At 41.5% G+C, this 15421-nt stretch overlaps 1 protein-coding gene across 2 annotated transcripts in view; it reads left to right on the top strand.

The window, feature by feature from the left end:
- Nucleotides 1-807: 807 nt before the first annotated feature.
- Nucleotides 808-15421, top strand: part of GJA9 (gap junction protein alpha 9) — a 47618-nt gene continuing 33004 nt past the window's right edge. The window contains exons 1-2 of one of the 2 annotated variants that reach the window (XM_063444507.1): nt 808-845; nt 2676-4223. In XM_063444507.1, coding sequence (XP_063300577.1) covers nt 2697-4223 — 1527 coding nt within the window. In that variant the 5' untranslated portion in view covers nt 808-845; nt 2676-2696. Of the gene's footprint in view, nt 846-2675; nt 4305-15421 lie in introns of those variants that run through there. The other variant, XM_063444506.1, reaches the window with a different exon arrangement.

Below are 15421 nucleotides of genomic sequence, written 5' to 3'. Positions count from 1 at the left end.
CCATAACCCTGTATTTTACTCCACGAAAACAAGATATCTATGTTTAACATAGGTTTTATGTTCTTTGCGGTTTAAGAATTTTGAGGGCTTTAATGGGGAGATGAAAAAAATTGAAAACCTATGTCTACTTCTACGTAACTTTTAAAAAAAGTGCAATACAGCGGCAGCAATTTTAAGAAGATGGTCAGCAAGTAAAATGGTGCACACTGTAACACTCCTCCGCATCTCATGGTGTTCTAGTATGGGCCCCATCCAGTCTCTTACCTCAATGTGGGACAAAATATTGCTCATCACAGAGTTAAAGTCATCGCATACGAGACAGAGAAGTTAATGTTAATAGTTAATAGATTTTTATCGTATTGTTTCTGTATAACATATATAACTGAATTGTGATGAATTGAGAAATGGGCTGCATCAATTAGGCTAAAACGACTAACTGAAAAGTAGCTGAATTCGAAATGTATTTCCACCCGTATTACCGTGGCCTACATGGTCTATAATATGGTGTTTGAAACACCATAGTTTACCGTTTAGAAAATCACTCTAAATCAGTGTCATCAAATTGTCAAAATGCTCCAACCATGTACTCTTCTTTCCAAAATAACAGACTGGTTCACTGAGCAACATATTAAACATTCTCCATATCGACATATTTATACTATACGGCTGGATGAATCTAGTTATATTGATATTCAGATTTTTCTAAACAATGATTATTTAAAAAGAAAGATCTTTTCTGAGAAATGATTTTGCAAATACTACCTGTCTTGCACAAAACATTCATTTTATTTTTTGTGTCACAGACATGCATAAAAAATCTTCAGTCGAGATGGTGACATAATAAGGTAAGACAATACATTGAAAGAAAATCATTATATTAGGACTATATTAGGATCTATTTCAGGGAGAGTGGAGAGAGGGTAAAGCAAGGTTACTCTAACTAAGCTCCATGTACGTAGTAACCCTAGTAAGTATTGGTCTCTCATTGCCAATAGTACATTTTGGTTCTGGTCTATTACTATGTTTATTTTACTTCCTAGTTATAAACATTTTTAATAAATGCCAATAAGTATGGGACAAAGTTCGAAAAGTGGAACCATCAGCAGAAACATTATATTTCTTTACTTGATTGTTTCGGTTATAGACACCTGCCATCAATAACTGTTTATACATAAACCCTACTGTAACAAGTAATACATCTCTTAAGCATTGATATGTGTCTATACCCTCTTATGGAAGATATCCATAATATGCGATTGATTTCTTTGTATGGCAGAATCAGAGTATAAACACTGATAATTGTTAAGTAAGAAAAATTTGAATAAATAAAATATATATATATAAAAACAAACATATGATCTATATCATATGCATCTTTCACTAGTCCAGACTAATCTTGAGCTTAAATATGATAATTAAAAATGTATGTTCTTCTGTCTTGAAATATATTGTGTCATGAGATTAATAATGATATAGCTTGGTTAGAATATGCAAAAGAAATTTATGCATCATACGTACTCTACGTCAACATTTCTCTTATGTGCTTCTGCTATTTAAGGTTATTCCATTAAACTTACCGCTAACAATTTTATATAACACACATTTTGGTTGGAAAATAGACGTATACTTAAACTGTATTAATGCAGGGTCATTTAACTTACCCTACAAGTACATTCATGCTGGCCGGGTACGATGACTGCATTTTGTATTTCCCAATAAATGAAGCTCTTTCACTCAGTAGAAGTTTGCTGCATTTCAATGTATAAGAAATTGGGTGGCTTTAAATAAATCAAGTTAGAGAAAGTTGAACCTGTTTTTCTATATAAGCATTGTAAGGAGCAAAAACATGTTTCATGCATTAATTATTTTTTTAAACAATAATTTTTGAAGGAGGTAACAGAGGGTGGGTGGGCAGTAAATATATAATTAATCATTAGGAGAAAGAGGACATGTATACATTAATAATGATGAATTAGAGGAAATATGCAGTTTTGAAATGGCTGACAAAGAAACCATGTACAAATCAGCAATTAAATTTTTTCATACTGATTGACCAAGCTAAATGGCAGAAATAAACATGTTTAGAATTAAGACGTGCATTATCAAAAATGGTTATTGTTCCAACCAGCATTAGTGATAAAGGAGCATTAAATTCAAGTTTTGGTTCTGTAGTTTTGGGACTTAAGAGAACATTTGTGTATTCATTAAGCTAATATTTTTGTAGACATTTATCATTAAATAAGATATTGTAATACTTAATTTTCAGTTTTAGCTTATGTCTAAAAATACATTAAAATATCATTCACCATTTTACATAAGTGAAAACCGAAGAAGAGATTTGAATATACCTGTTTTCTTTCTGTATAAAATATGAGTTAACTGTGTGGATAGAATTCCAGCTCTAATATATCAGAGTCATTAACCAAATTCTTAGCAAGATTAACTCTTTAATGCTTCTTAATTACATGAAATAAACACCATTAAGCTGGGTAATAATAACATTTGAGACCACAGGATCTACTAGCGAAATGCTTAATGTACCTTTCTTAGTTAAATACTTTGATATTATATAACATGTGCAGAACATTCAAAAGCACATTTACTTGTGCTTAAAACCGTAATAGCTTGGGTAAATACTATCTAATCATGATTCATATATTTTGTGTGCTTTGCAGTGTTGAGATGGTTGACTAAAGATGGGAGACTGGAATTTCCTTGGGGTCATCCTGGAGGAAGTCCACATTCACTCCACCATTGTTGGAAAAATCTGGCTTACAATTCTGTTTATATTTCGTATGCTTGTCTTGGGCGTTGCAGCTGAAGAGGTTTGGAATGATGAGCAATCTCAGTTTGTATGCAACACGGACCAGCCTGGCTGTAAAAATGTTTGCTATGATCAGGCATTTCCTATATCCCTGATTAGATACTGGGTTCTGCAGGTCATATTTGTCTCCTCTCCATCTCTGGTTTACATGGGCCATGCCATTTACAGGTTAAGAACACTAGAAAAAGAAAGGCACAAAAAGAGAGTTCAGCTGAGAGGGGAGCTTGAAGGGGTAGAGTATGAGTTGACTGAAGACCGTAGACGGCTAGAGCGTGAGCTCAGGCAACTGGAGCAAAAAAAACTCAAGAAAGCTCCCTTACGTGGCTCACTTCTCTGTACATATGTGATACATATATTTACCAGATCTGCAGTTGAAATTGGATTCATGGTTGGACAGCATGTGCTTTATGGAACTCAATTAAATTCTGTTTACAAGTGCCAAAGAGATCCTTGTCCTAATGTGGTTGACTGTTTTGTGTCTAGACCTACTGAGAAGACGGTATTTATGCTATTTATGCAATGCATAGCAGCTGTTTCTCTTTTTCTCAACATTTTAGAAATTGGGCACCTAGGAGTGAAAAAAGTAAAAAAGGTATTTTTGTTGCGATATAAAATCAAGGATGAATTTGATGATTTTTATGTCATGAAAACAAAGCAAAGCACAGTCACTCATACATGCATAGGTATATCCTCCAGTCCACAAAAGACCCTACCTTCAGCACCCAGTAATTATACTCTCTTAATGGAAAAACAAAATGATCCAGCAGTTTACCCAATTTTAAATCCTCCATGTGGTTTCCATCCAATTGAAGATGCACTCACTGAGAACAGTAATAATTGTATTCATGATGAGCAAGAAACAAAATCTGTCAATGAGGTGAATGCTGCCAACATAGCAGAGAGCCACTTCCACAACACTAGTTCTAACAATAATGAAAAGATCAGTAAAACATTCGGTCTTGATTCTAAGCCTGCACAGAGACACATGCAAAGAAAAAGTGGTTGCATAAGGAGTACTCATGCAAGTGCAGAAAGTACTCCTGGTTTATATATGGGAACAATGGATGAAATGCCATCTGAGGACACTGTGGATTCTTCTTTTCAAAATATTTCTTGTACAAAAACTGCTAGTGCAGTCCGTAAAGCCAGGAGAGTCGGTGCTCCATGGAATTGCTCAAAAGTGGTGGAGAGAGGTGGATATGTTCAAGATTCTCCAAACACAAACAGAGGACGCTGCAGCTTCAGTGCCAGTAGATCATGGGCCCTCTCCAAGTCTGAACTTCAGCAAGCTAGCAGGCCAGTTACTCCAGAGGATGTAGAAGAGCCAAGCTCAGAATACAAGCAGAATAAGGCATATGAAAGTCCTGTGACCTTCTCTCCGTCTCGGCGGATGTCACTGGCAAGTAACGCCAGCAGCCGGCGTGTTCCCACTGATCTACAGATCTAACAGTTAGTTACCTTACATGAGTGTTACACTGAATTCCAGGCAAACTCAATATTGATAAATATAATCAGTTATGGAAGTTATCTTGTGATTTACTATTCTTAAATGTATTTATATTTTTTCCCCAAAAAACTATTTTGTTAGTTTTCTGACTCAAAACACAAACAACTACAAGGTAGTTTAAATATATCACGCAATATATAACACTGGAATATTGGTGAGCTTCCTAAACTAACTAACTAACTAACTAACTAACTAAACTAACTAACTAACTAACAAATTCAGCAGCGAGACATTCCCTTGCTGTAGCTTCACTCCACCCATCAAGAGATCATCAGTACGGATGATCTCCTGGCCAATCCAATGCTTCTCAATGAGAAGCATTGGGAGGCAGAGTGCATGTGTGGCAATTGCTGCACCTGCAATGCTTCTCATGGAACAGCATTAATATCTGATGAGAAGCATTGCCTTCCACTTGGTGCTTGGGTACTAAATGATCAGTAAAAGTGCTCACCCAGCTGTAGTTGGTAACTGTGAGGGTGCAAATGAGATATTTTTTTAAAAAGTTCCAATTTGAATTGAAATCAGCCTTCTAGCTTTTATAATCAGCACACTCTGCAGTCCTTTTAGAGTCTGCTCCCCACCTTCACTATTGATGACAGGGAGTTGGAAGTGCCTTAGCAGGGACTTCTGTTAGCTCTCCTAAGTTAAGCCTTGCAATACATGTGAAAATGGTTGATACTCTCCGCTGAGAACTAATCCTGCACTGCAGGGTTTAGCTCAGGAGTGCTAACTGAAGTCCCTGCTTAAGAATCCCAGCTCTCTAGCATTAGCAGTGGAAGGTGGGAGCGGGGCCTAGTTTGAGCACCAGTTTTGGAAATAACCAAACATACTTATACAAACTAAAGGGAATACTGTACACACACCAGTGATATGATGTTGACAAACCCACTCCCAATTACTGGCAATATGTGTGTATTAGATTGATATAGAACTATATAGGGAGATAAAATTACAATTATTCCTAAAGCACTGACATGTTCCACAGGACTGTACAATAGGAAAAAAGACAAGCATTTAATTCTAGCAAAACATGTATCACATACGTAACTTAGGTGAAGAGCGCCCTGCCCAAACAAGCCTACACTCTAAAGATACAGTATAGAAAATATTAATTAGGCAAAATACCATGAGATCACTGTGAAATGGCCAAATTGTAAAAATAGTTTGAGTTGGGAGTAGTTTATCTTTTTCACATCAGTTCTAAAAGGGGTATATAAACACAAAATAAGAGATAAGTATCCATAAACTTGACAAAGTACCATTGGAGGGATAAAACACAGTTTACAAGAGGAGACCTCATATTCAACTGAAAGGACGACAGGGGATGGAGAAGGGATGGACCACTACTGAGCTATGGGTGAAATGGAATGATAATGGGCTACTACTGGATTATGGTGAGAGAAGGGAGGGAACTACTTCTGGTTATGCAGAGGTTTGGGTGGACAGTGGTACTACAATGGATACTCAGAGTAATGGGGACAGAGTATGATAAACATACTACAAACATCACTGCACGTACTTGTATTTTTATCTTTTGAGGTATTACCTAATGAAGAGACACCAAACTGGTAACATGTTAACATTAACTGCCTCTACTGTGCTGTATCCATGTAACAACGGGAGTCAGTTTATCCACACTGCATTACTGTAGTGCACCATTCTTCATTTTAATGGATACATTCCTGGTGAATCGTTCTAATCCATTTTGCCTCTATAATAAAGTGTATAGCGCCATACATGACCGAAACGAGAAATCACAAAATCTAATCATTTTATTAGAACATCATAATGTTGCACGTAGGGTAGCCACCTGTAACAAGAACACAGGTGACTGGACCTTGACTTGGGATTTTAATGTGTTCTATTTTATTGTATGTCCTTTCTTTTCTGGCATCAGGGACCACTGCAGCAATCCTTCCACTGGATTGGCAGGTATCATTCCCTCTGACCACTCCTGGCATGCATTGCCTTCACAAACGTGCGTTTGGCTCAAAGGCCCAGGAGACAGCTCTTTTCCAACAGGTCCTTAGACTCGGTAGTAGGTATCCACAGCTAGAGAGCAAATGTCCTAAGCAGTAAGAATCAGGGGAACAAAGTCAAGAAATATCACATCATTCTGGCTGCATTGCCATCATATGCAAATATATGCAAATACAAACATTTCTGACAGCGCATTTGGTGCTGTGAAACACAATGTCCATTCGGATTCCAGTAACAGCATCTGAGCAGGCTCACAAAGTCTCCATGAGTCAATAAAAGGGCCCATATTTTCTGGGTAGGAAGCTGGGTCTCTAGTCACTTTAGAAGTCTGGTAGTCTTTTCAGCACAGGTGCACGGTTATAAGGAAGTGGATCAGCTGTTCTCAGTAATGCAATATGCAATATTAGAGGTAAAGAAGTATCAACATGAAAGGGTAAAGAGCTTCTGCCATAGCAGTGTTTGTTGAATTGTCTCCTTTATTTTTTGAAAAGGCATAATCAGAGATATGCCTTGGGTGTAGCTAGGGGCATTGCATTATCAGTGACTGAGAATGTGCATCAATTTATGGGTGATGAAAAGGTAAAGGGCAAGTGCACTTCCTCATAATCTTTCCCGTGTGAAAGGGGAATGCTCTGTGGGCCAAAAACTCTCAGATTTTTGTCAAATCATTTAAACCATTCTGACAAAATAACATACCCTATATACCATAAGTTCTCAATAAGATATGGTGGGTGTGTACTTAGAATGTCCGTTTAACGCTATATAAGGTCCTTTAAATACTACCACTAACTGTAAATGTTAAACCAATAAAGTCAAACCATCCGTAATACTATGTGTGACGGACCGCCTAGCACCCCGACCGGGTACCGCCGTCAATCGCTACTTCCTAGTACCTACGAGCATCATGAGCACTGCACTGGAACACGAAAACCACCGTAAACCCCACAAACCGCCGCAGCTTGGTTGGGGTCATGCTGTCCTCCACCCACCCTGGACCCAAGACCAGGATCCAGCTTCCAGTGGGTAGACCTCTCATAGTCCAGAGAGCGAAGCAGGCTACTCTTAAAAAAGAGCAAGTGTTGTGATCCAAGGGAGTATAGTGATTATAGTAGTCCCCAGAGTGTCAATATAGCTCTCCAATTCCCAAAAATGAGCCTAGACTTCATGAAGGGTAAAACGAATCTCAATTTAATGGTAGCCACAACTGGCCTTTTATGACAGTCACCATGCAACGGGCACTCCCTCCTGGACTTGAGAGTAGACCACAGTAGAAATAAATACACAACCACATTGGCTCTCAGGTCCAGGACACTCCCATACTAAATCTGATAATCCCTCCTCTGTGCCTGGGAGATAATTTGATCACTAACTGTACTAATCTAATCCAACTTTTTCCCAAACACCCCAAAAGTACCCTAAAATACATTAAAAACCCCACAAAAGTTACATCCCCTGATAGCCAGGGGTTCAGGAATTTCCTGGAAGTCTTAATTTTGACCGACTGCCCGCATGGTCCCATGCCCAAAACAGTTCCAGAGAATTAAGGCTAACAGTCGATCTCTCTGTCTGGAGTACAAAAGTACATACCTCACATGAACAAAGCCTTTTAAAGTGCATTTGGCAAGGTATATTGCAGGGCCCATAGTCCTGAGGGAAGAGGCTGGTCAGCAGGCCCCTCCAAGAACCCGTGACGTCTAACCCTAACTTTAAACCCTTGTGCTAGAAGTTTAAATACTACTCCAACACTGAATGTCCTTCTTATTACCCAAATCCTTTCTATAAATAGTAACTCTAACCTCATTTAAAACAAACAAAAAATATTAATACTTTCTTATTTGACTGCTATTTTGGGGTCAAGAAGGATTGTTTTCCTAGTTTGTTGTAAAATTGGAATCAACAGCAGAAACAAATGTGAGGAAGGCTGAACTTGATGGACGCAGGTCTCTTTTCAGCTATGTAACTATGTAACTATGTAACTATGTAATTAACCTCCACCACTCATTTTAGACTCATCAGCATAGAAGCTGTTGGCAAAGTCACGGCCTCTTCATGTAACAATGGTCACCACTGCCTTAAGAAAATTACTGTTACACCAGGGGCGTATTAGCCGCGAGGCAAACAAGGCATTTGCCTTGGGCGGCATTTTCCAGGGGGCGGCAAAAAACGCCGCCCCCAAATGCCCAGGGCAAATGCCTTGTTAGCCTCGCGGCTAACTGACATGCTGGCCGGTCGGGCGGCGAGGGAGCACTTCCAGAGGTGTGTTTCCCTGGTGGTCCAGTGGCTGCTGGGCGGGGCGGCGCGGCCGGCGAGGGAGCACTTCCTCTGAGCTCTCTGCTCAGCTCCCTCGCGCGCCGCCCGCAGAGTGAGGCTGGAAGGCGGAGCCGGAATATGACGTCATATTCCGGCTCCCAGCCTCACTCTGCGGGCGGCGCGCGAGGGAGCTGAGCAGAGAGCTCAGAGGAAGTGCTCCCTCGCCAGCCGCGCCGCCCCGCCCAGCAGCCACTGGACCACCAGGGAAACACACCTCTGCAGAGACACCCCCCCCCCAGCATTCCCAAAGGTAAGGAGGCTGGGGGGGGTGTTTAAATAAATTTTAAAAAAAATTTAATGTGGGTGAGTGTGTGAGTGTGAGAGTGAGTGTGAGAGTGAGTCTGTGAGTGTGAGAGTGAGTCTGTGAGTCTGAGAGTGAGTGTGAGAGTGAGTCTGTGAGTCTGAGAGTGAGTGTGAGAGTGAGTCTGTGAGTGTGAGAGTGAGTCTGTGAGTGTGAGAGTGAGTCTGTGAGTGAGTGAGTGAGTCTGTGAGTGTGAGAGTGAGTCTGTGAGTGTGAGAGTGAGTCTGTGAGAGTGAGAGTGAGTCTGTGAGAGTGAGTCTGAGTGTGAGAGTGAGTCTGTGAGAGTGAGTGTGAGAGTGTCTGTGAGAGTGTCTGTGTCTGTGAGAGTGACTGTGACTGAGAGTGTCTCTGTGTGTGTGTCTGTGAGAGTGTCTGTGTCTGTGAGAGTGTCTGTGACTGTGAGAGTGTCTGTGACTGTGAGAGTGTCTGTGTCTGTGAGAGTGTCTGTTAGTCTGTGTGTGTGTCTGACTGTGTGTGTTTGCCTGTGAGTGTGTGTCTGCTAGTGAGTGAGTGTGTGTCTGTTAGTGTGTCTGTTACTGAGTGTGAGTGTGTCTGTTAGTGTGTGTGTATCTGTCAGTGAATGTGTGTGTGTGTGTATTTAGAATGCGGGGCGGGGGGAAGGGTTGGGTGGGGTGGCGCGGGGGGGTGGGAGGGGGGCGCCTGATTTTGTCCTGCCTAGGGCAGCACAAAACCAGAATACACCACTGTGTTACACCAAGCATGAAATAGAGTAGCAAGCAGTTTAGAGTTGTACACTTTGCACCTCTCACAGAGTACTGATAGGTACTGAGATGCTGACTTTGTAAGGTGAACCTGGTTTCCCAAAAACAAATTTATAATCAATATAGTAACTCAGCAATACAACAGTGAAATATTCCAAAGTGACTCCATCACCGATGTGCTTAGTAAAGACCATTTTGGTTGAATTGTTGCTTAACCCTTAGGGTTAGGGATGTTTAGGGCTAGGAAGGATTTATGATTATGTTGTTTTAAAGGTTGGGAACTTTTTAGTTGATCACCCAAAGTGCATGCAGAAGAGAAATGGGGGGCACCATTTGTCAAGTAAACTTACAGCTATTTATTTCCACAACCAATAAATAGGAAGAAGCTTTAGTGCAATGAAGCTTCCCAACTGCTATGATTTATTTATTTTTTCAATTTGACAATTTTTATTTTGTCAGGAATCAAAGTTCAAAGTAATGGGGATACAGAAGAGAAGAAGGGTGGGAGGGTGGGGGGAAGACATAAACGCCATCGTTTATACAGTTATGTTACGTTGTTTGATACATTGTTTGATACATTGATCACCCCTGGACCATTAGGCGTAGTGTGTTGTTATTTACATTACATTACATTACATTGTCACCTTTTGTTACATAGTAGCTTAGTACCAGGTAGTTAATGTGATACAGCAGTGTTTATATCATAGCAACTGTCTACAATTTATGACAGCTGTCTACATTGCTATGATTTATTTAAACCCTTACCTACAGCACATAAATGAGTGACAAAGGATAGAGGATTCCACAGGTCTCCCTTTATCAATTTGCCACATGCCACATTCCAGGAGATTAAGAGGAAAGGTTGAGTGGTTGGGCTGAAAAAAGTTCACCTACTCAAGTTAAGATGCAACAATTTTTTTTACATTTTGAATTTAAATTCTGAATAATTTGCACACCCTATATAAACACCGAACAGTCACAACATTAAAACCACCTGCCTAACATGTAGGTCCTGTGCTGCCAAAACAGATCTGATGTGTTGAGGCATAGACTGCACAAAACCTCTGAACATGTCCTGTGGTATCTGACACCAAAACCAAGCTATCTTTTTCCTTTGCTCCATGGTCCATTTCTGATGTTCACATCCCCATTGAAGGTGCTTTTGGCGGTGGACAGGGGTCATCATAGATACTCTGCGCAGCCCCATATGCAGCAAACTGCAATGCACTCTGTGTTCTGAGACCTTTCTATCATGGCGAGCATTATGTATTTTCAGCAATTTGAGCTACAGTAGCTAACCTTTGCTTCACAGATGCACCAGTGAGCCTTGGGTGCCCATAACCCTGACACCGGTTCACTGGTTGTCCTTCCTTGCACCACTTTTAGTAGGTACTAACCACTGCATACCGAGAATAGCCCACCAGACTTGCTGTTTTGGAGATGCTCTTATCCAGTCATCTAGCCATCATTATTTGGCACTTGTCAGAATAATTTTGATCTCTTTGCTTGCCCATTTTTCCTGCTTCCAACACATGAAATTCTCACTGTTTACTTGCTTCCTAATATATCCCACCTCTTTACAGGTGCCATTGTAACAATATAATCAATATTGTCCACTTCACTTGTCAGTGGTTTTAATGTTGTGGCTGATCAGTGTGCACATACATACATAAAAAAAGTATGTAAAACCAGAATATTTCCTATACTGTGGGGGATTGAGAGACAATAATTATTAAAAATCAGGACCATAATAATCTGACAGAGATGCCTTTTTTTTTTTTTTTAGCATGTTTGGACCTTTTAGAGTTACAGTTAAAAATGATATATTTATATATTTATATATTTTTCAAGGACTTGTATAAAAAATATGAAGGCTTTTAATCCAAACAGTCAACATTTCAGTTCACTATAATGAACTTTCCTCAGGACATAAATAGCATATCTCTAAAGACGTCCTGAGGAAAGTTCATTGTAGTGAACCTAAACGTTGACTGTTTGGATTATCATATCTTTTATACAAGTCCGTGAGTGCTGGCTTTCTTTTGGAAGTTGTATATTCGTGCAGCTGAGCACCAGCAATTACAAGGAGGAAAGCTAGAGTGCAAAACCCCTACAAATTGTATATATGTATGTATATATAGAGAGAGAGAGAGAGAGAGAGAGAGAGAGAGAGAGAATGAGAGAGAAAAAAAGATTGTGTGTTGGACCAGATAACAGATTGAATATTTTTACCTTCATCAAAAGTATTAAAGCTCAACATCTCTTTACACAAATTTAGCCAGTGAGAATTATGAATGTCCATAGTGCTGTCGAACATATATATACATTTTTCTGTAGTGTGAATTTGTTCCACTTGGTTTAGCCATTCTTTAAGTGTGTGGGTTGTCTTATCTTCCCAATGTATTGGGGTTATGCTTTTAGCTGCATTAAAGGAACACTATAACATTAGTAATACAAATATGTATTCCTAACTCTGTGATGCCCTTGTCACTGTTTAGGTGCAGCCAGAGTTAAAAATGTGATTGACATACCTTTTCTCCCTAGCACTGGTCTCCTTGATGTAGTTCTGCCTCTTTGACTAAGTTTATCAATGTTTATGATCTCAGCCAATCCAATGCATCCCTTTAGGAAGGTTAGTGCGCATGCGCCACTCAGATGGTCTCTTGAGAGCTGGAATCTTAAAAAGGGGGGTACATGGCACCTTAATTGAGATGAAGTGGTCTAGGTGCCTATAATAGCCTGATTGCTGTTTTTAAGGAGTGCTAGACTGTGGTACCACCAGAAGAGAAGTTTAAAAGCCATAAAAAAAAATGTGGAACAGGAGTGCGCTAAATTACATGCCTTTTCCTATTGTGAGGTGGTAAATATTTTCTTCAAAACTCTCTTGCAGTTTGCCACAAATAAAGGGAATATCTTGTATTTAGGTGTTTGAATTGTCTCATACAAATATGAGATATCATGTTCCAGGATTGGTGCTGACGATTCAGGTGGGCCTTTTTTATGGAAATGCATTAAATGAAAAATGATTTTTATTTTTTTTTGTCTGTATTTTAGAGGTGCAATGGCAGGTTTACAAGCTATCAATGACATATGGTATAAACATATAGGTATACAGCTGCAAGACAACATGTCAGTAGACTCTACACTGTGTATAGTCAGGCTAGGTAGTCTAATTTGTGTACTGGTTGCCAGGGGAGGGCTGGCAGCCTTAGGCCTGGGGGGTCAAATCCAGTCAAGTGGCCCATTGCACCACCAAATCAGTTCACCATCCATGCCCACCTTTTCCTGGTTTTATAACGGATATTGATGTTATGCTAATCAGTAGCTCTTTGCCATAACCGCTCCTTCACGGCTCTGACTTTCAATGTTGTCAGAGCGCAGGCTGAGAATCTCTGAGCCTGTGCTCCGACTCACTAACTGAGTGCCGGAACCATTGATACCGGAGAAACTGACGGAAGCCAAGCACAGAGAAGTGGACACAGGTTTCTTCAGGAAGGAAGAGATTCTTTATTCGATTCACCGACCGGGGCTCAGAGGGACTAATGTCACCAAAATACAACAAGATCTGAGCCCAGAACTGACTGTGTAAATGCATAATATAGACATATAGCTCCTCCTATAGTTAACTCTACCCACATATACTCTTTACACAATCAGCTGAACAAAGCCCAACTTCCCTTACCTGTTAGACCACATGGCTCACCCAGAACAATGGAGGAGGGGAATATGCCACATGGCAATCTTGTCCTAGTAAATTTATTTTTACTGAGATTCCACCACACCATGAGGGAGAGGCTATAATCTGACTGCACCTACTGCTGGTGCGCACCAGTGGACCACCAGCGAATTGTTTAAATTGAATATGCTGGTGTCCCCAACTTGTAAGCTGTGTTGGCCGCCGGGCGCCTCTGTTGTCATGGCACCCTGCGTGACCGCACAGCTTGCACACCCCAACGGCTGGCCCTGCTGACACACACTGATGTTACTAATACAATATTAATACAGACATCAGAGTAAACACCAATAACTGTGGAAACAGAGCTGACTCTCCCCAGCCCTCCCCCCCCCCCCCCCCCAAAAAAAAATTTATAAAGATTTGCTTACTGGATTTGTTGTAAGATTAAATCATGCCTCCTCCTCTCTTTCTCCCATGCGCTGCTCTGTAGGCTGGGAGGAAGTGAAAAGTAATCACAATCTCCCAGCACAGCGGCACCTGTGACTGCATGGGGAACAGCTGAATTTGCCGCCCCCCATTTGACATCACAATGCCCCACTCATATGATCTGCCATATGAACTAACGCCAGTGCTGCACACAGTGTGTGTTTACATTAAAAAGCCTGCAGGGACCGGCTATAGACACCAGAACCACTTCATTAAGCTGCAGTGGTTCTGGGGACTATAGTGTCCCTTTAATGTGAGGTAAATTATAGATTAGTGTCACTAATAATATACTAGATTGCCTACTTACAACCAGATGAGGATGATGATGGGCTGCAGTTTGGCTCCACTGGTCTGGCGTAGAACAGGATCTCTGGAGGCTGTGAGCAACTGTGGTCACAAAATTCAATGTTCTGGGAGAATTGGAAGCAGCTCAATTTTTGGGGGCCCCTTACACAGCTCAAGGTCTGGGCCCCAGGGCCTGACGGTGAGTATGCTCACAAGGCCCACTCATAAGTCCACTTATATGTTCCACCCACCCATGAGTTCGCTCACAGGGAGTGGAGTGTGTAGGGGATGTGTTATGTGTTATTGTAGACTGTAGAGGATATGTAATATGTGTGTATAGGGATACCAGTTTGTGTAGGTAATGCAGTGTGTTTGTGTGTAGTGGAAGCTGTGTGTATTTGTGTATAATGGATGTATTGTGTGTTTCTGGTTGTGTGTAAGGGATGCATTGCGTGAATCTGTGTTTGTATGCATAAGGGATGCAAGGTGTGTATGTATAGGGATGCATTGTGTGTGTGTGTGCGCGTAGTGTGAAAGAGCTCCTTGTCTTGCCCCCTGTCCTAAAGAGCTGTCCCTTCTGTCCCTTAGAGCTCTCCCCTGCCCCTTAGTGGTCTCTCCTCTCCCCCACCCTCTCCTAGCGGTCTCTTCTCACACTCACCCACCATCCCTGTGCTTTTCTCAACCCCCCTCCCCCCTGCATGTGCTCTTCTCACCAACCCCCTCCCTGTGTTCTCCCCCTCCCTGTGTTCTCCTCACCTCCCCCTCCCTGTGTTCTTCTTACCCCCTCTCCACCCTGTGTTCTTCTTACCCCCTCTCCTCCCTGTGTCCTCCTCACCTCCCCCTCCCTGTGTTCTCCTCACCACCCACCCTCCCTGTGTTCTTCTCAGTCCCCCCCTTCTCCTCATCTCCCCTTCTCCTCACCCTTACTCTCCCCCCTCCTCCTTGTGTTCTTCTTACTTCCCCCTTGTTCTTTTTACCCCCGTTCTTCTTACTCCCCCCAGTTCTTTTTCTTACCCCCCTTCTTCTTCTTACCCCCTTCTTCTTCTTACTCCCCCTCTCCTTCTTCTGTTACTCCCCCCTCCTTCCTTCTGTTACCCCCCTCCTTGTGTTACTCCCCCTCCTTCTGTTACCCCCTCCTTCTGTTACTCCCCCCTTCTGTTACCCCATCCTTCTGTTACTCCCCCTCCTTCTGTTACCCCCCTTCTGTTACTCCCCCCCTTCCGTTACCCCCTCCTTCTGTTACTCACCCCTCCTTCCTTCTGTTACTCCCCCCCTTCTGTTACTCCCCCCCTTCTGTTACTCCCCCCCTTCTGTTACTCCCCCTCCTTCT

The sequence above is a fragment of the Pelobates fuscus genome, chromosome 1 (assembly GCF_036172605.1).
Source record: "Pelobates fuscus isolate aPelFus1 chromosome 1, aPelFus1.pri, whole genome shotgun sequence".
NCBI classification, from domain to species: Eukaryota; Metazoa; Chordata; class Amphibia; order Anura; family Pelobatidae; genus Pelobates; species Pelobates fuscus.
Note: the sequence above shows the minus strand (reverse complement) of the source record. Positions and strands in the feature narration are given on the sequence as shown.